Source organism: Nilaparvata lugens, chromosome 14 (genome assembly GCF_014356525.2).
Source record: "Nilaparvata lugens isolate BPH chromosome 14, ASM1435652v1, whole genome shotgun sequence".
Taxonomy (NCBI): domain Eukaryota; kingdom Metazoa; phylum Arthropoda; class Insecta; order Hemiptera; family Delphacidae; genus Nilaparvata; species Nilaparvata lugens.
Genome location: NC_052517.1, coordinates 16126826 through 16147463, shown reverse-complemented (window position 1 = coordinate 16147463; position 20638 = coordinate 16126826). Strand labels below are relative to the sequence as shown.

The following is a 20638-nucleotide window of genomic DNA, read 5'->3' as shown; positions in this document are numbered from 1 at the left end:
ATCCGAGTGGTGTTTGAAAAGAAAATTTGGGTGCAGAAATAAGTATTAAGTATCATGACCTTGGTATTCAAATGCACAAATCCAAAAAAATAATTATTATTAAAAATAAACATCTCGAAAATGTGGTTTTCGATAAAAAACTTCAACAATTTTTCTGCGGGTAGGAGGTGTCGAACGGGTGGGTGGGGATTAGGATGGTATCACGAATACCTTGGCATTCGAATGAAAAAAAACAAGAATTCAATCTATATATATCTTCTCTATACTTATAAAAGGCTAAGCCCCGACAGACTGAAATCACACCACAGCCCAAACTACTGAGCCTAAAAACTGGGAATATTATATTACTAGCCGTCAGGCTCGCTTCGCTCGCCATATCCGTTTAGCCAGACGTTTGGTCTGGACCCCCGACTGGATCGTCCTAACATATGATAAAAATGCTCGAATGAAAAATGCAGGCTCGCTTCGCTCGCCTGCTGATCTCATTCTTGGATGATCCAGTCGGGGGCGGAGCTCCCTGGCTAGACGGATATGGCAAGCGAAGCGAGCCTGACGGCTAGTTAATAATAAAAATAAACCTCTCAAATGCAGTTTTCGCTTAAAAACTTCAACAATTTTCTTGGTAGGGGGAGTTGAACTGGGACACCCCCTTCCCACCAGGATAGAGTCCTGGATCCACGCCTGAGTTGAAGGATGACATCCACTTCATCTCGAGGTCTCAAGGTCTCAGTTGATCAAGCATCATCCCGGGTGGGCAACTTCAGTACGTCCAGTTCCCAGTTCGTCAAGTTCCTTCTGTTTTCAGAGAGTTCCGTTGATAAACTATCATTTATATTCAATTCTAAAATTATCAATTGTTACGAACATATTCATTTAGTCTATATTCACAGTCCTCATCCATAAAATAATATGAATACACTAACATATGATCAGAAATGAGAATCTTTCAACGGTATTTATTTATTTACTTCTTATCACTTGAAAATGGCATCAATGTTGAAACATGTTGTGATAAAATAATTCAAAAAGGGTACTAAGATTTTCATTTTTCTTTATATTCATTCATTTATTCTATTTCTTATCTATCCATTTACGATACAAATGACACTTATGTAATAACATTGGTAGATAAAATAATAAGGCAATCCTTGTGCTATTTTTCTTCCAAATTTAGGTGACACATACCAAGATAGGGTCAGTCTTTCACATGAACAATTTCGCTACAATTTTAGTTCAAAATAAACTTTAAATTTAGATGGCTCAAATTAGTAAATTAATGAGGAATAAACTTAGCCCCAAGTCTTACCTTCAACTAACTTCTCCCTAGCCCTAACTAGTAGGCAAAGGTGTAGCTGACTGTGTATCAGCCTGCAACGGAAACTTGATACCGTCAGATTTGACGAACTAAACAGATCAACTTCCAAATTGTCTCATCCAGTATCTCAAAAATGGTCAATAGCCGACTTGATGAACTGAGATCTTCACAAACTGAAACCTTTCCCTTAAGTTTATAACTTACTGATAATATTATATAAAAAATTGTTCTTAAATAGGTGCGAAACGAGCGATCTACTGCAATAGAATTTAAGGAAAAAAGCTTATAGGAAATAGAAGTTCATAACAGCTAATATCGTAGCTCAGAGACGAAGATATGGGGGAGATACCTTATATTAAAATGAGTAAAACGTTTTAAGGTGAAATGGCAATTCCACATAATTTATTTGAGTACAAACAAGTTTCGATGCACTTGTCGATCAGTCTACCACCGATGATGATGCCAAGTGCATAGAAACTAGTTTGGACTCAAATAAATTATGTGGAATTGACAATATCTTTTAATTTCACCTCAATATTAAGAAATTCCACAACATCTCTGTGTCAAGTGTTAATTTTTAAAAAATTTATATAGTTATAATTTTTAATCTTTATTTTGTGAATTTAAAGTTTGTTCCATGTTTTTAGAAAAGTTATATTATCAATCTATCCTAATTTTAAATAGTTTGTTTCATTCTAATTTATATTTTCAGATTGTGATTTGGTGTTGAAATGGACATAACCATTGTTCTCTGTCAAGTTTTGAGTAATAGCCTGTTTTTTTCTTTCCCAATCATTGTATTGTTTGTGCTAGCATAATAAATAAATAAATAAAATGGCAGTTATAAGAGGGAGAGTATGAACAGATGAGCATCAACCTTTCTCCAACACTATAGTCCGTACAAAATTACTTCTGACTTGGAGGAATATGCGGTGCAGAGAAATGGAGGGAGATCAGCCAATTACAGTAATTAATGGAGTCATAGGTAGAAGCGCAGTTGCCAATTCGTCAGTCGTCTGACTGCTTTCAGACAGGAAACTTCGCATGTGTAGCATGAACACATAAACAGTCACCAGAAGTTGGATAACGCTGGCCGCTTTATGCTTTCTCTGTTGCGCATGTCCATCCCAAGTAGGAAGTAATTTTGTACAGAGTATAGTTTGCTCAATCATTCATGAGTATTTTCCTTGACTAATATGTTTACCTATCAGGCAGACCCAAGCAAGCACGACCAGGAGTTCATCTTGACTTCGAAAAGACGAGTCATACAGTTCGTCTATCGATGGGTGTTGACAATCAGGACTCCAGTTTTTGATGACCATCATGCTCAAAATTTCCTTGAGGTAAGCCAATTAATCATGAAAAATTATTCTAAAATACTAAACACACAATATACATGAGTAGATATCAATACTGAGATATCAATAACGTGCTAATTGAAAATTAATTGGTGGAATATGGATTAATAAAATAAACTAACGAGTCTCCTGTCTGGCATCAAATAAATGGGTGAATACTCATGCCAAAATGTTGAAAAACAAGCTTATGGAAAATTAATTGGTAAAGAAGGAATAAATGGAATGAACTGAACAGTCCCCCAGCTGGGGAACTCGCTCAAAATGAAGCTGATAATAAGTCAGTTGAAAGCAGTGGAAAGTCAAGAAAAGGTTTTTGCAATCCTGATCGATTGGCATGCGTCACTGCATCAACCATCATTGACAAAAAACTACAATTTTTTTCCCGCTTGTGTTTGGTCGTCTGCTCTGTTCTCTATATATGAATTCAGTATTAGGTTAGTTGAGTTCTGAATTTTGAAATAATAGCGTAGAAAATGTCATCTCTATAATAATCTTCAGCATATTCTTATAATCTCAGTAGCCTTTTTATAATCGTCTACACTCTCATCTTCTTAAATGCTCATTTCATTTTCTGTGATGGCGGGGAAAATAGAAGTAACATGACAACTAGGGCTCTGCCTCATTAGAACTCCATCCAATAGGTATCTTTTGTATTAATTATTTTGTAGGAATAATGGTGATATATATCATGGTTGAATCTGAAAAGAGTTTTATAGTTTTCAACTATTGGTTGTGATCGTATCTCGTACAGTTTCTTCTTCCTCACACGAATTAGTTGAGCCATTTCACTATGAGCAAAAGGTCAAAAGCTGCTCTGGACTTGACTCCCTTTTTTTGAAGTATTTGCTTCAAAAGTTGAACAAATACTCTAGTTTATTCATACAATTTTGAGCATAAGCTTTACTTTGAGCAAATGCTCAAAATATTTTTTCCTCCACCTCCTGTCTAAATTGCTTACTTTACTCCCTGGAACATAATACTAAAGTGTCACTTTTTCGCTCTCGGGCAGAAAAAACAGGAAAACTCTCTAGAGCGTAAAAGTGACTCCATTAAAATAACATGGGAAGCATCTCTATTTTAAAAACGTACATTTGAAATAGGTTAGAAGGTCTAAGCTCAGATGAGGAAGCATATAGAGTAGTCATTGAACCAACTAAATTCAATACCTCAACCAGTCATTTGATCAATATATGAAATTCATGTTTGTATGCTAAAATTATTACAAACTTCATATCACTATACTAATAAAATGTAAATTTTTTTTTTATTCCATGTTATTCAAAATACCAGTCAACTAACTAATATTCCTCATTAACTGATCAAATTTGAAACGGGAACTTCATCATAGCTGTAGTTGGGCGGCCACTGTTGTTACATTTTTTGCCGACAGATAGCGCTGTCGGCGGAGAACTGTGATTACAAGCCAGCTGTTTCTGTTTACTTTTTAGATTATGTTGTAACACATTGTTTGGTCACGTACGTTTTTTAAAATTATTTTATTTGCAGTTTTTATAAAAATGTAGGCAGAGGAAAAATGTTGTGTACAAAACGAGTGAAGAATGTTTTTTTCTCCCTCTGGAAAATTGTTGCCCTCGGCTTCGCATCGGGCTTCAAACTTTTCCCTCAGGGAGAAAAACAGTACTTTTCACTCTAGATATACAAATAACTATTTATGAGTATGAGCAAAAGGTTTTGCTCACGTTTAGTCACAGAAAATGAAGCATATGCTCAATATTTTAGAAGTATAAGCAAATGCTCAACTTTATTCATGTGGCTCAATTGTGATATAAATATCTTACATTTTCCTTCTCGATATCTGTGTGGGAACTAGTAAGATTATGAATGAATTCATTGAATTTTATCCTCTCTTATTTGTAGGAACTAGCAGTAGACGTAGATGAAGACTGTCTCCAATGGGACGGCCTGTTAGAGGACGCCAACCTGATCCATCACGTGATGTCCAGACTGAGGAGACACCAGGAAGAAAGACAGGCCACCATTGGTCAGAAGTGGAAACTCCCCCCTGGTGGACAGCCAATCAGCCTCTTTGCATCGCCACCCAATGCTAAGCCTAGGAAAGTCATACGTCCCTCAGATGACAGTAAGACTCATAGCAATCAAATTTTTAATCAATCAACATAGTATGTTAGTAGATGTTTTTTTGTAAATTGAATAAATTTCTCGAAAATTGATATTTTCAGAAAATGTGTGTTCTATCCAATCAACATGGAGAATTTATCCTCAAAATTTTATGGATTTATTTCTTACCGTATTTGAAATGATTTGTCTTAAAAATGTAAACTTTAGTCGCTCATATCTCTGATAAGTAAATATCAGAAAAATAAGTTCTTGAGAAGAGTTCTCCATTTTAATATGTTGATAGCATATGAATCTAGAATCTTTGGAAATAATATCACCAGTAGAAAGTGCTTTTTAGCCTTTGCCCTGAACTACTCAACTGATTTACTTGAAATTTTGCATTGTTCATTGGTTCATATTTTTTTCCCGTGCTGAACACACTGAGTCTCAGCCAATATCCAATACTTCAAGTAATTATTCTCACAAAGTAATGTCCGTGCAAACTTTAGACAACGCCATTTTCTAGGCCCTTGACGCTTGACGCTCAGACGCTTCCTGTGTGTATCATGAACGCTCTGACCACGCCACGCCACGCTCCTCTCCGCTCCGCTCTCGTGTGTGTGAGTGTGTGTGGATATTTGTTTAATTGTGATTCATTCACTATGAAGTTTCCTTGTTTTTAGTTTATTTATTGAGAATACATTACATGAAAAAAGTACAACACGAAGAGGTTCACAGCTAAACGCCAAAACAAACCTCATTTAAACAAAAAGTATGACACAAATGATTTAGAAATGATATTATTAAGAACTTGAAATTAAAAAGCAAAATAAAACTTGATTAAGAAAACAGAAAGAAGATGCTTGAAAGAAGATAAGATAGTTAGAAAAAAGTTGATTATAATTAAGTACTACATGTTAAAAATTGAAAAAAAAACTTAATGAAGGAAACGAAAAATTTGATGAAAAAAAGAACGGGGGAAAAATGAAAGGAAGAATATATTGAAGGTCTGCAAAATAATGTGACAGTTAAAATTGAAGAGCTTGCATAGATTTAAAACAAAATTTGCGTAAATTATCACTAAATGGGTCAAGAATCGGGTTTAAACTATTGTACAGGCGCAATGTTCGTTGAAGGAAACAATAATTTGTATGTTGCACTGTTCTAGATCTTTCTATTGCAAATAACATGTTTAAACGTGGTCTGTTGAATCGGACAAAGAAATACATGTATTGAACAAATTTACTTTTCTTTTCATTCAAATGATTTATAATTTTAGGTATCAATTTAGTTGCTTTATTTGAATTGTAATGAATATTTTAGTTCCATTTGTAAAATGTTGTATGATTAAGGTATATTTTTTCATGTATCCAATAACATGGTGGGTTAAGTGGAAGAGGGGGCTCTTATTGCCTCAACTTCGCCCACATCGCTTTTTGTAAAGTTGTAAACTGAGAATGAGAGACTTAAATTATTAATTTAATAAATTAAATAATTAAATAATTTAATTGACCGAGCGAAGTGAGGTCTAAGATTCAAGTCGACGGTTTGGCATTACTCTTAATGTTTAAATGTTTATATGCTGCGCATTTACGGCGAAACGCGGTAATAGATTTTCATGAAATTTGACAGGTATGTTCCTTTTTTAATTGCGCATCGACGTATATACAAGGTTTTTGGAAATTTTGCAATTCAAGGATAATATAAAAGGAAAAAGGAGCCTTCTTCATACGCCAATATTGGAGTAAAAATCAGACTATAAAATTATTCATCATAAATCAGCTGACAAGTGATTACACAGATGTGTGGAGAAGCCAGTCTATTGCTGTATTTCCATAAGGTATATATTATTGTTCCAATAAGGTCTAATAGTTTCAAACAGGTCCTTATGAATGAGAATACTGCGTGAGATCTACTGTTCACAGAACTACTAGTATCTATCTATCTATCTTTTAGTGTGTTTGTACCCTTACAAATGCACTTGTCAAACAACTTGACTATGGTATGACAAAAATCAATTCTAATAGCAAATGTTTATTACAGTAATTTTCAGAGTGTACTGCGCGGATCACACGTATGTGACGCTCCGCTTCCCGGTTGCGTCGACAGCTGAACAGCTGAAGGTTAGTGCAGCTGACAAGCTGGGTCTCAAGTATCCGCGCGAAGACCTCGTGTTGGTGGAGCTGAAGTCGACGGGAGAGAGGTGTGCGTTCAGAGATTCCCAGGTGGCCGTTGCTACTTCGCTCACTCTCAATGGAAGGCTCTTTGTCAGCCTCAGGGATCATCTAGATGCTCTGGTGGGTGCAAACATCCAGATGCTTTGCTATGCGATAACAATCTTATCTTCGAATTCAAGATCAATTTCTTAATACCATCACAAAAGCTTGGGCAATGAAGTATCGATAATTCGCAACAGCCGCAGTTACACATCCATTTTTGAAAAAAAATAAACTTTTTTCTATTTTGTACAACCATTTCAAACGAAACTTAAATTTGATCTTCAAGATGCCATTTCAATGATTAGAAAGTTGAAAATTGTAGTAGATTCGATTATTGAACAATGGCATCCTATTTGTTTAAGCACATTGTGAAACATAAGGGGTATTCACAATGTTGTTATAGCCAGCTAAAGTGCTATTTGATAGCTCTGGATTGTGAACGCCTCATCTAAAACCAACTGCTATTAGCTAAGGTCTATAAATACAGGCCATGACAGCACAATCCCGTGATGCATTGCAAAACCGCCATTTTATGGGGCTCTAGTTCATCAATTTTCAAATTTATAAGCTGTTATCAATAAACTTTGAACAACATGATGTGTTAATTTTGTTATATTGTTCGAGGAATATTGCTCGGCTTTGAATTGTAAAATAAATTCTCCTCACAGAATAATAATATTTAGATTCCAACTAGAAACTGAATTGTTGATTTTTCGATTGGGAACTTCAAACTCTTTTTGAGGTTTGTCTTTTGGCCCAATGCAATGCCTTATGAATCATGAAAAGTTACAAGAATAAAGACAATTTTTAATAATGATTTATTGAACCTTTTATTATTGAAATTTCATTTTTAAAAGATCGAAAACCTGAATTCACATATTATCTGAACCAGAATATTGTTTCTAAAAAGCATAATGCATGATTCTGTTATGAGCAGATTGGAATATTTCAAATGTTCTGTCATAAAGACCCCACATGATGGTCGCTCCATAAGGAACACGAGTGTCATGACCTGTATTTTATAGACCTTGCTATAAGCTAACTGCAATAGCGATCCAAGGGGATAATTTGTGTAACCCAAAGATTATAACCTCACTTTTGCTACCAAATATGACCAAAACAAATATGGCCGCCTTTTTAACAGTTCTAGCTAGAGTTAGCGGACTTAAACCTGCGCTATCTGCTATATCTCGTCTGCTAATCTTTTCTAACATACTAACATTTAGTTATCACAAACTTAGCAAATAGCAGGAGTTAGCGAATAGCTCAACTTGCCCAGCTAACTCCAACATTGTGAATACCCCTATTGATGATGGAGTATCTTGCAAGAGATGACCTTGTCTCAACTACCGTGGAGGGAACATTTGTGTATGGGAATTGGAGTTTTCTGTTCATACTTTATACTTTCTTTTCATACAGTTTTCAGATCATACTTTCATTGCCCAACTCTGTACATACAACCAGAGCAACTCCCGCGCTATTACATTCTTCATTCTTGATTGTTTCATTCTTCTTTGTGATTTTATATGTTCTTTCCATCATGGCCACCGTCTTTCGAACCAAAACTTTATAATATCATCCTCTCTTTCTCCGCCTCCTTCTTCAATCTTCACCTCCTCTACTATCTTCGCTCCTCCACCCCATCTACTTCTTGTTTCACTAATCCCTCATTTCTTATTTCATTCTCTACCATCTCTTCCTAAATCTGAAGATTTAGAGAGAAAGCTGAAGCTCTCTCCGTTCCATAATAATCTTGACTGTGTTCTTCTAATACAAGATATTTCATGTATCCTATAGGATCTATATAATATGTAGGTTCAATATTATATATATAGGATGTGCACAGTCAGGTATTACTTCAGTCTCTTTGGCCGGTTGCACAAAAGTCTATTTACCTCCCCGGTGAACTCTATCTAAATTTGGGAGAGAAATAGCACAAGATCAACTAATTTTTCATCTCCCTATCATCTCAATGATGTACACATTGGATGAATAAATATGATGATGGTTAAATGTCACGAGAACCAATCAGAGAAGTGGAAGTCGTCTTTGCTTAGCACTTAATCACAGTTGAAATTCAACACGCTTTTGTGCAACCAGGCCATCTTTTTTGTCCGAATTTTTCTATCCTACATTTTTCTTTCTTCTTACTACTTCTTTCCATTGTACGGTAATTCTGTATCTTCATACCAGATATGGCCTTTATTTTCATAGTCTATTCAGAGTATTCAAAATCCAAAGTATTCAAAGTTGTTTGAATGTTTGGAGTATTCTGTTAACTTGAACAGAATTCAATTATTGTATTTATTTTGCAGACGCTGATAGCAGAGCAGGAGAGCCCCACGGAGGCGGTTGAAATGGATGTTGAAACGTTCAGCTCCAAGGAGTTGGCTTACCATATGACGCAGTTCGACTGGGACCTCTTCTGGAGTATACACGAGGTATATCTATATATGAAATCGAAATGGCACTCACTGACTGACTGACTGACTCACTCACTCGCAGAACTAAAAATCTACCGGACCATAATCATTCAAATTTGGTAGGTATGTTCAGTTGGCCCTTTAGAGGCGCACTAAGAACAGATTTGGGAAAATTTCCAAAGATACGCCCAAAATTTGCGTTTTTTTAGTGTTTTCTCAGATATATCGAGAACAAATGAACAGGAATTGTTCAAATATTTAGTACAGAAGCTAATCTAGCGTGTAATAATGTTGTGTTAGAAGGAATTTGAAATAAAGCCAAAGATATGGTACACCCAAAATCTGCGTTTTTCCAGTGTTTTTTTTTTTTTTTTGCTTTTTCTCAGATTTATCGAGGACAAATGAACAGAAATTGTTCAAATTTACTACAGGAGCTAAGCAAGGGTGTAATAATGTTGTGTTAGAAAGAATTTTAAATAACGTAAAAGATACGCCACAAAAACTGCGTTTTTCCAGCGTTTTTTGCGTTTTCTCACCTTTTTCTATAATTGATGGAAATATACTCAAAAACTTAGTACACAGGCTTAGGTAAGGTGGGAAAGTTTTAAAGGCTAGATGGAGTACAATAATTCTCATAATATCCTAACGAAGTTTTCCAACCTGCACTAAATAATTAATTAATCGGTGATTGATCGAGCGAGGAAGTACTTTGACTTTCTGATGGAATGAAGCATGCTCAGATGAAAAATGCAGGCGAGCGAAGCGAGCCCGCTGATCTCATTTTTGGACGATCCAGTCGGGGGTCCAGGGGGCGGAACCCCCTGTCTAGACGGATATGGCGAGCAAAGCGAGCCTGACGGCTAGTAATAAAATTAAAGAAATAATTGTTTTCCAAATCAACAAAATAAACAAAGATATTGTATGTATTAAAGTTTGAAAAAATAAAGTATGCCACTCCTGAGAGAACTGTGCGTGGTCGATCAAAAGATTTACATATTATTATGATTCTAAAAAAATGTAAATTCCAAGACAAATTATACTCTTCGAGCAGTTTGCACACAGGGACAAGTACTAATATCATGGGTATGGTAAACAATGAAAATGAAAATTTTGTGATAAGGTGTTGAGTTTGACAGTCAAGATTGTTCAGCAAAAGTATAGCATAATCTTGATGCATTAAAATCAATCTTTGGAGTCCTTCTTGATGGACATGTCTGAAGAATGTGGCCCAAGTTTGTATCTCACCACACTCACAGGAAGGATAATCGGCAAGATATCACCAATAGCATTGAAAACACAATCAATGTATAGCTAAGATCATGTATTATAGCTATAGTGAGGTCCACGTTATAATGGTAGTGTTCAATTAGCAATGGTATTGTTATCCTTGTCTATCATTCAACAAAGCAGATAGCGCTATCTCTTTCTCTCTTTGCTCTGTCTTTCAACAATGTAGAATTAATAATTAATTAACAAATATTCCATCCACATTATGAAAATTCATTATAAAATTATTGAAAAATACAATTTTTCTACAACTGCGCGTAAAAAAAGAATTTACATACTCAATTCTCCTCGTAAAACAGCTTATTTCGGAGGAGAATCTACTTTTTCGCTCGTTAACCATCCGCGCATGCGCTGTAAATTTTCTTTACTCTCGCAAATCATTCGCGCTTGCGCAGAAGAGTTTCTTTACGCTCGCCAATCAGCTGATGGTAAGCAGCTCGCCAAAAGGTCAAATCTTAACCTAAAAAGTCGGTAACTGTAACTTTATTTATTTATATTTTTTACAAAGAAGCACCATAGAGAAATAATAGCTTGAGTAGATATCCCATGGTATAGGGCGTTTATGTTGCAACTTTTACTGTTATCTCAAGCTGATAGTCCACGTAGTTCTCTCCCGTGAAGCTATGTGACAATGTTAGTCTCTCATATTGTGCCGTTCATACACTCTCACCCATCCAAAACAGTAAAAATCTACAATAATCGATAGTAATCGGCTTGAGATAACAGTAAAAGTTGCGACATAAACGCCCTATACCATGGGATATCTACTCAAGCTATTGTTTCTCTATGGAAGCACTGATTGGGGAAGAAAAACTAAGGATACTTCTTGTACTATTCCTTTCCCAAATTTAGGTAACACTCTAAAAGTCCAAAATAGGGTTATGATTTCACTTTACTAAAATTTAGTCCATTTTCACTCAAAAACAACGAAAAGTAAGATTTTCAAATTTTGACGGTTGAAAACAATAAAAAACAAAAATATCACACTCAAATCATCATTAATTGGAAAATTGGAGCTATTTTACAAAATTCAGAGCCAGAAAAACACAACTCACTATTGAGCACAGCTGATTGATTACAGCTGTAACTCCGCCGATATAAGTAATTTCACAGGTTTGGGCAGTTGTAGAAAACATTTTGTACGTAATTCGCACGTAATGCTTCTTTATCGCTCTTGCAAAACTGTTTTGCACGAGCGATAAAGTCGCGCATTACGCTCTTAATACATAAATAGCTTATTCTTGCTTATTAAAATATAATTAATCATTTTAAACGAGAATGAACAGTTAACATTACAATATTACATCAATAAACCTGTATCAGCTACCCTCCATAGAAGACATTGACAAGACAGAGGATCGGCAACGTTGTTCTTCTATCTTTCTCCACTACCATTATAGCGTGAACCCAGGGCCGGCCCCAGGGGTGGGCTGACCGGGCGGCCGCCCAGGGCGGCAGACTTGTGGGGTGACAAGTTTTTAAGAATGGAAAATGTTTAAATATAAATAAATAATAAATTTATAATATTAAATGTAAATAGTAAAATTATATAAGAAGCTTTTCCAAACTCGAGCTAATGAAGACCCTTCTAAAATCAACAATGTCTGAGGAACGTCTGAGTAGTCTAGGGAACATAAAATAGCCAAGTCCCCAGCTTGAAGAATTGGTGAAGAAGTTTTCCCATGCAAAGGTCAGACGAGTTCTACTTAATTCAACAGGTGTATTGAACAAACTTGTGTTGTAGAAATTGTAGTTTCAATTACTTAGCAAGTTAAGTAGGACAGAACATTTCAAATTCGGTACAAGATAAATCCATGAGATTTGATGGATAAATTCTTCATGATATTGTTCATTGAATAAAACAAAAATGCCCAAAAATAACTAACTAAACTTTATTTATGGTAATTTTTAGTAAATTGAATAACTTTCTCAAGAATTGATATTTTCAAAATTTTATTGTTTTATTCAATCAATAATAACATGAAGAATTTTCCTTTAAATCTCATGGACTTATCTCTTACCGAATTTGAAATGTTCTGTCCCAAAAATTTAAATTTAAGGCGCTAATATTCCAAAAAGTAATGATTGGAAAAAATGTTTCCGGAGAAAACATTTTTCATTTCGATAGCTTGATAATATAAAAATCGAAAAACTTTGATAATATCACCACTATTACCAAACTATACCTGTTTTCTTATTGTGTACCGGATCTGTTCCGAACATAAAAATATTCCGAACACAGATATTTTGTGTTACTGTTCCCCTATATTTATATTAATTTGTCAAATTTGTTTAAATGTCGATAAATTGTAACTTAAACAGCTGATAACCTTCGGGTAAACTTTCAAGTCGGCTTATAAAAAATATACCTGCAACCAGAAACATAAAACAGTTTGAAACAAAAATAATTTTAAAATGTGCAATTTACACTTAGGACTCATAATTAGTACATATTTCATTATTAGATATTTAGAGTTTACTGAGACTCTGTGGTGCGAATGGCGCGATCGCTCAACGATAACAATTGGGCAGTATACTTTTAGAAGTTGTGGTGGGGGGGGGGCGGTTGCCGATCTCGCCCAGGGCGGCAAAGTCCCTAGGGCCGTGCCTGCGTGAACCTCACTATGAAAGCTACAATCTTGCAGTATCAATAACTTCTCACAACTAGCAAAAACCAATCGGAAAAATATCGTGTGTTATGTTTTTCAGTATGAGCTGGTGTATCAGACATTTGGCAGACACAGATTCAACCAAATAACCGCGAATTTGGATGTTTTTCTGAGACGATTCAACGAGATCCAGTATTGGGTGATCACTGAGTTATGCCTCACTCAGAGTCTTAGTAAAAGAGTTCAAGTGCTGAGGAAACTCATCAAGCTAGCCTTATAGTGAGTATTTCGAATCTATAGAGTAAAAATTCACTCAGAGTGAGTTTCCTTTCTTCTACATATTCTTCTTCTCGTTATTTCATTGCTCTTTTTTTCTCCTCCACTGTTCGATTAACTCCTCCACATCGTCTCTCACCTTCTCCTTCTCTTCATTCTCATTCTCCTCTTTTTCCACCTAAACCTTCTCCTCATTCTTCTTTCACTTTTCTTCTGCTTCTTCTTCTTCCTTCTCCTCTTCCTCTTCTCCTCCTTTCACTTCTCCCTCTTTTTTGGTAGAGAGTTAGTGGGGAGGATATTTTTAATATTCTTTCCGAAGAATGGACATTGATATGTCCAAAGCTCCGCCAATTTATGTAGATACATAACAATATTATGATATTATCTATAGCTATAATTAATTGCTTTCTTCTTATCATATGCAGTTCAAAAATCACTTTCTTAGTCTATATTATGTAAATTCATCTATAATGTTGCTGTATTGTAAGCTATTGTATATAAGTGTATAAGCCAGTATATATTGTAATCTACATAAATAAAGTACTCAATCAATCAATCTTCACTCACTCCTATCCCTCTTCCTCTCTCTTCTCCTGGTTTTTTCTCCCTCTCTTCAACATCTACCTCTTGCTCTTTCTCCTCACCCCCATCTCCTTCCTCCTTCTCATCCTCCTCCTTTCACTCTTCCTCGTCCTCCTCCACCATCCACTCCTCAACCCCCTCATCCACATCCACCTGCTCCTCCACCCCTCCTTCATCTACCCATCTCTGCAATGCACATTAAGTACGTAGATTTTTAACTCTATCACATGATCTAGTCTAATATGGTTAACTTATTATACTGTATTTTGATCCTTTTTGTGTATCACCCACACTATCCTAAACTGAGTGAATGATTCAATTTATTCAGCATATTCATCATCATCAGGTATCGAATTTGACAAGTCGTTTCCATTCAAAATTAATAACGTAATATCGGGTGTTTTTTCAGCTATAATATCACGTAATAAACTCTAATACTATGAAACTTTTCCATAATTTAATAATGTAAAATCTGAAATAGTATATTTAGTCAACCATAGGAGTGATATTTATCATTCTACTGATGCCATAAATATTACTGTTATTGAATATTTTCGATACCACAATATAACCTATATTTTTGTACTGGAATTCCCTTTGAATTGCCAGCATCGGTTCAATGGGAAGTATTATTATATATATTATTATATAGTAGTATTATTATTGTACAAAGAATGTTCACAATAAATTGATAATTATTTTTTAAAAAATATCGGGGACCGAGCTTCGCTCTGGAATACAAATGCTTAAAAAATGTATTACGAAAGAAGAAATCATAATAACATTCATGGTTCATACAGAAATGTTCTATCTGATCACAGTAAATTGAGATTGATTCCCAGACGAATGCAAAAATTTCCCTCACGAAGTTTGCACAAAAGCCGGTAAAATTTTAATTCTGATTAATTTCACGTGAACCAAATCGGTGAAGACCATTTCAAAAAGATGGATCTACTGGAATTGATCAGGATTGAAAATAACCCGGCTTTTTTGCAACCGGCACTATGTACCTGATTGAATGATTACAAAAGTTCAACAGCTGAGTCATAATTTTGACACAGTCCCACACATATGAACTCGCTCACTCACTTCCATCATCAACAGACGACGAAATAATTATTTTCAGCTGTTTTTCCAAGGATGAATAATAATTATCCTATTAATGTCCTTCAGCGAGTTTTCCCAGGGATGTGTCCTATTGCAATCGAATTCTTATATCATAAACCTATTATGTTCTGAATTTAGTGAGAATAGTTAGAGCCGTTTTCGAGATTCGGTGAAATATAAACATATAAACAGAAATTGCTCGTTTGATAGTATAGTATAAATTTTCAATAATTCAAATTCTGTTAGCACCGGTTGAATAGGTCTCATTGATCATATTATGTGAAGAATGTTGACAATATTTAATGTGAATGAGTCTACCACATAGAAAGCTCCACTGAAACCCCTCGTTTTCAATCCTTTCTCAGTTGCAAGGAGTTCCAAAACCTGAACGCTTTCTTCGCAATAGTGATGGGACTGAGCAACGTGGCAGTGTCTCGACTGAGTCTGACCTGGGAGAAGCTGCCTTCTAAATCGAGGAAGCTCTTCACCGAACTGGAGGCATTGATTGATCCCAGCAAAAACCACAGAGCTTATAGGATGGCTGTAGGGAAACTGCAGGCTCCGCTTATACCTTTCATGCCACTTTTGTTGAAAGGTGAGTTGCTTGTTTAGAATTCAAATAGATAAAACACATTACTTTTGAGACAAAACCACATTTGGACTTTTAGGGCAGGTTTCCGAGCTCGGGATTTAGCTAAAACCTAGACTTTAAACAGATGGAGTCAGAAAATTGGTTTTCCAAAACGGGGCGTAGTCGCAGTAATAGTCAAAGTCACGTTTGAGTTAAATTTCGAAATACTAGAAAATTGAACACAAAAAAATTGAGAGAAAATAGTGTAAAGTTTCAGCTATTTTGAATTATTTAGGATGTTAGATAATGTTAGGATTTTGATGATATTAGGAATTATGTCTAATTTCGTCAAAGAAAAACGTTTCCAATCATAGAAATGAGAAAATAAAAACTAAGACTACTGTTATAAAAGCTGCGACTACGCCCCGTTTTGAAAAGCCAATTTTCTGACTCCAGCTGTTTAAAGTCTAGGACTTTATAAATAGTACATGGTATTCTTAGTTTTTCTCTCCCCATCTGTGCTTCATTGTAAAAAAGAATAAAGAATGAAGATATTTTGAGAATTTTAGTGGAAATAGTTGATAATTATTTTGTGTAAGTATGCTAATATTCACTATTTTTCATGAATGTCATATTATAATATGCATTACATTATATGAAGGGTAGTCAATTATTAAAGCTGAACAATAAAAATTTCATTTATATGAGTAAATAGTTGAGTATATTTTTAGCATTAGTGAGGTCCACGTTATAATGGCAGTGCTTGATTAGCTATTCTAGTATTGCTATCCTTGTCTATCATTCAACAAAGCGGATAGCGGTATCTCTTTCTCGCTTTGCTCTGTTGCCAGATCGTCTTTTAACAATGTAGAATTAATAATAAATAAACAAAATATTCCATCTTAATTATGTTAATAAGTTATAAAATTATTGAAAAAAAATTCATTGCTTAATAAAATAGAATTGATTATTTTAAACAAGTAAGAACAGTTAATATGACATCAATAAACCTGTATCAGCTACCGTCTATAGAAGGCATTGACAAGACAGAGGTTCGGCAACGTTGTTCCCTTATCTTTCTCCACTGCCATTATAACCTGGACCTCACTATAGCGAAAATTGGCAAATGAATTTGGAGGGAAAGTTCAAACACTAGTTTTGACTTTGCAGCTTTGTTGGGACCAGTTGAGAGGTGAACATATTATCAAAAGTCCTCATCCCTACGCCCTGTGAAAAAGGTCAAGGGTGGTTTAAAAGTTGCATTTTTCAATTTTTTTCTTGAACGATTATATCTTGGAAACAATGTGCTAAACAGACAAGACTCACCATTCAAAAATGAAGCTTGATAAATTCTCTACAAGTTTTGTTCAGTGTATTTTTGTGATATTGCTAAGAGATTCCGAGATTGTCGATCTTGAAAATGTGGAAATGTTAAATTAACCTACAGGTTTTCATCCAATTTTTTGCTCTTTCAAGGCTTTTAGCTCTCTAACAATGCATTGTGAAAATGAATGCTTATCGTAGGTTTGTAGAGCATTACATTCTCTGTAATATGTAGTATTATTTCGCTACATCATGTCTTTCTTTCTTCAATTTTGGGTGTGAAGTTTTCAATTTAACAACAATTGATCATTTTTGACAATTAAATTTAAGGGGAATGTCTGGAACACAATTTTTGACTTTGCTTTGAGACTAGTTAGGAGGTAAATATAGCAAAAGAGCGCATCTCTAACCCTTCTGCTGAAAGTGTTGACAATTAATGCAAAGTTGAAAATTTTAATTCAAAGTTGAAGAATTTGGAAGACAATTATTTTTGACTCCCCAGCTCTGTTCAAGGTAGTACTGCCAACTTTCAGTTTCCCTCTGATCTATCTTCTATTTCATGATAGGAGGTACACCTATACATTTTATTATGTGTTTTCTATCTATATAAGTTGAATGTTGACCCATACTCTGCCCACTATCGTGGAGGTTCAGGACATGATAAAAATCTAATCCAATCTACTTTATAATTGAATTGATTCCTAACACTCCACCGTTGTATACGTAATTCGAAAATACCCCTCGGCTCGTTTAATTCGAATCTAATTTGCTTGAGGTTGAAATGAGAGAGAGTTTTAAGTAAGTGTTGTTTTTTTGCAGACATGACATTTACTCACGAAGGCAACAAGACGACAATGGAAGGACTAATAAATTTCGAAAAAATGCACATGATCGCTCAGACTATGAGGACGTTGAGATATTGCCGGAGTAGACATTTAGGTGAGTACTTTCTCTTAATCTATTCCTCATATTCATAGAAAAGAAACTTTGTATAGCTTTGTTTTGATGGGGAGTCCCTTGCGGGAAGGTCCACCTCACCTGAATATATCATTATTTTGGCCGTCAATGGGCCTTACGATTGTCATACTTCAGCCAGGTTTCATATTCATATTCTCCCTCTTTGATAATAGTATGTACTGTAGTTCTCGTAAATCAAACTTTTTGAGTCTTTGAGATTCTGTCATTCCATTTTTAAAATTAGAACAAATTCTAGGCTATGTAAGAATGTTCTAACTAAGAAAATTCTAACTATGTAACTCTGTTGAAGCTATGACACTCAACCAAAAAAAAACTTTTTAAACAAAGTAGTTTAACTATAACAGAGATATTATGAAGTGTTTCGTAACAACATCAATATAAAATATAAATGAATTGTAATTCATGTGTTCTCTATGTTTTGGAATTAAGCTTTCCTTGAACTTCCCATCACTTACTTTGAGTAGAGTCAGTGGTTGGCGGTTTTGCACTGGACAAACTATTCTGATGTAATCTTTAGTTGTTTACCTTCAAAACAAAGCTAGGCGAGGGAAAGGACAAGGTGGAAGAGGAGGGGGAGAGAAGTGGTGAGTACGGAAGTATATAGATAAGGGGAAAAAATAAGATCGGAAAATAAGGAAACAAGTGTGAATAATAATAATAATAATAATAATAATATTTTATTTCTCAATAAGCATTCATTACAAACACAACATTACTACTAGAAATAATTCTATTGAGAAGACACTCCCGAGAAAAATTCTATTTTGGGAGTTGCCATCAAAGTCCATTTGTATAATTTATTTGATGCAATCAACTAAATTAACTTTACTCAATAAATTAACTTAAACCATGAAATGTAAATATTCTAACAAAAGAGCTTACAGTCGGAATTTTTACAAAAGTTATTAATATTTTAATAAAAATGAAAGTGAATTGGGCCCAATATTGAAATAAATTTTCTTCTTCTGAGGAAATTGATTTTTTTCATGTCCATCTTATTATTGACATTTCTTTCTCATTCGTATTCTTTTCCGTACTTTCCACTTCTCTTTATCTTTCCTCCTCCGCCTTCTTCTTCTACCACTCTTTCCCTTTCCACCTTCTTCACCCCTTTTTTCATCCTCTATGCCTTTCATTCAACACTGTCTCCTTTCCGTCTTCTTTCACTCGACCTTTTTTTCTTGCTCTTTCTTCTTCTCTTCTCTTTGCCCTTCTATTCCTCCTCCTCTTCCAAACATTTTTTTGATGATACTGTACTTTTCTGTGTAATATGCCTGCTCACTTGTGCTTTCACATTCTCTACAAATGTAATTTTTTCAATCTATTTTGAAAAGATATTTCTTTTTGTAGATATATTTATTTACTTTGTTGCAGTTCTTGAGCCACCATCACCCAAGAATGAAGCCGAAATTAAATCGTATGTGACCTGTCTGCGCACCATTGACAATCAAAGAACTCTCACATCACTCTCTCAGAAACTGGAACCAAGGAGGTCTTAAATTTATTAACTTTGACCAAAGAGTTTGTATGAGAAATGAAATGTTATCAAACCCCCTGTAAACTGAATAATCTCCAATCTGACTGTCATTATTATTTCCAATCCACGTGTGGAGAAAAACAGAATACTTTGTTTCCAAAAGGAATCTTATTATATTAAAACTGCAAAAGACAAAAAATTATGAGCCAATACGGCTGATTGTTTCGGAAAACCCACCTCAAAATCAGTTAGAGAACACACTGAAGGCTGTGGGAAAACCTCCAAAAATAGCTTCAGAAAAAATAGCTCCGACCATACAGTTTGTATGTACTGTAAAATGCTATGCATTCCATTACAAAGTCTCAGTAGAATTACAGTATAAACTTCTCATAACTTTTAAATTCCTTGGAGAACAAAAACTACGATCTTCCGACCACTTTTGACAGTTGGAAAAGTAATTTCAATATTATTTCTGAGAAACTTTCTCGCTTTCACCACCCACCTATCTTTTGAAACGAAAACGTTTCCCAGCATGTCGAAAATTTTATGTTTTCTGCTCGAAGTGTCTCGACATTGACGAACATAATCATTAATTAAAAAATAATAACAGGTCGGATGAAAATGATCAAGACACTGATAAAAAGAAGACATTCTTCCCGTTATTTTGATGTAATTTTATCACGCATTACGACGCCCCATGATTCTGAGAGAAGTGATAATCAGAGGAAGAACAAATTGTTGTGATGTTTCGAATTTTATCAAAAAAGTTAAATTTCCTTTTAATTCTTCAACCCAAAAACGCTTTTAGCACTACTAGAATATTGGGGATGATATTCCACATCCAATTTTGACGTTTAACTGAAAATTTGAGAAAGTTGCAATTTTACACGATTTGGCAACCTGTAAATTTCTTCAAATGGATAGCCGAGTCTCTATCCATTTTACACAGACTATGAAACTTTCGGGCTTGAGTCAACAGTGACATTGATTTGCAACATAAACGCGCAATTTTACACGATTTGGCAACCCTGTAA

At 34.9% G+C, this 20638-nt stretch overlaps 1 protein-coding gene across 1 annotated transcript in view; it reads left to right on the top strand.

The window, feature by feature from the left end:
• LOC111055288 (rap guanine nucleotide exchange factor 4) overlaps positions 1–20087 on the top strand; it is a 384485-nt gene extending 364398 nt beyond the window's left edge. Inside the window, exons 14-21 of the mRNA XM_039440978.1 lie at positions 2520–2658; positions 4552–4774; positions 6796–7049; positions 9287–9412; positions 13391–13569; positions 15621–15850; positions 17969–18088; positions 19502–20087. Of these exons, the coding sequence (XP_039296912.1) occupies positions 2520–2658; positions 4552–4774; positions 6796–7049; positions 9287–9412; positions 13391–13569; positions 15621–15850; positions 17969–18088; positions 19502–19626 (1396 nt within the window). The 3' untranslated portion in view covers positions 19627–20087. The remainder of the gene's footprint in view (positions 1–2519; positions 2659–4551; positions 4775–6795; positions 7050–9286; positions 9413–13390; positions 13570–15620; positions 15851–17968; positions 18089–19501) is intronic.
• Positions 20088–20638: the final 551 nt, after the last annotated feature.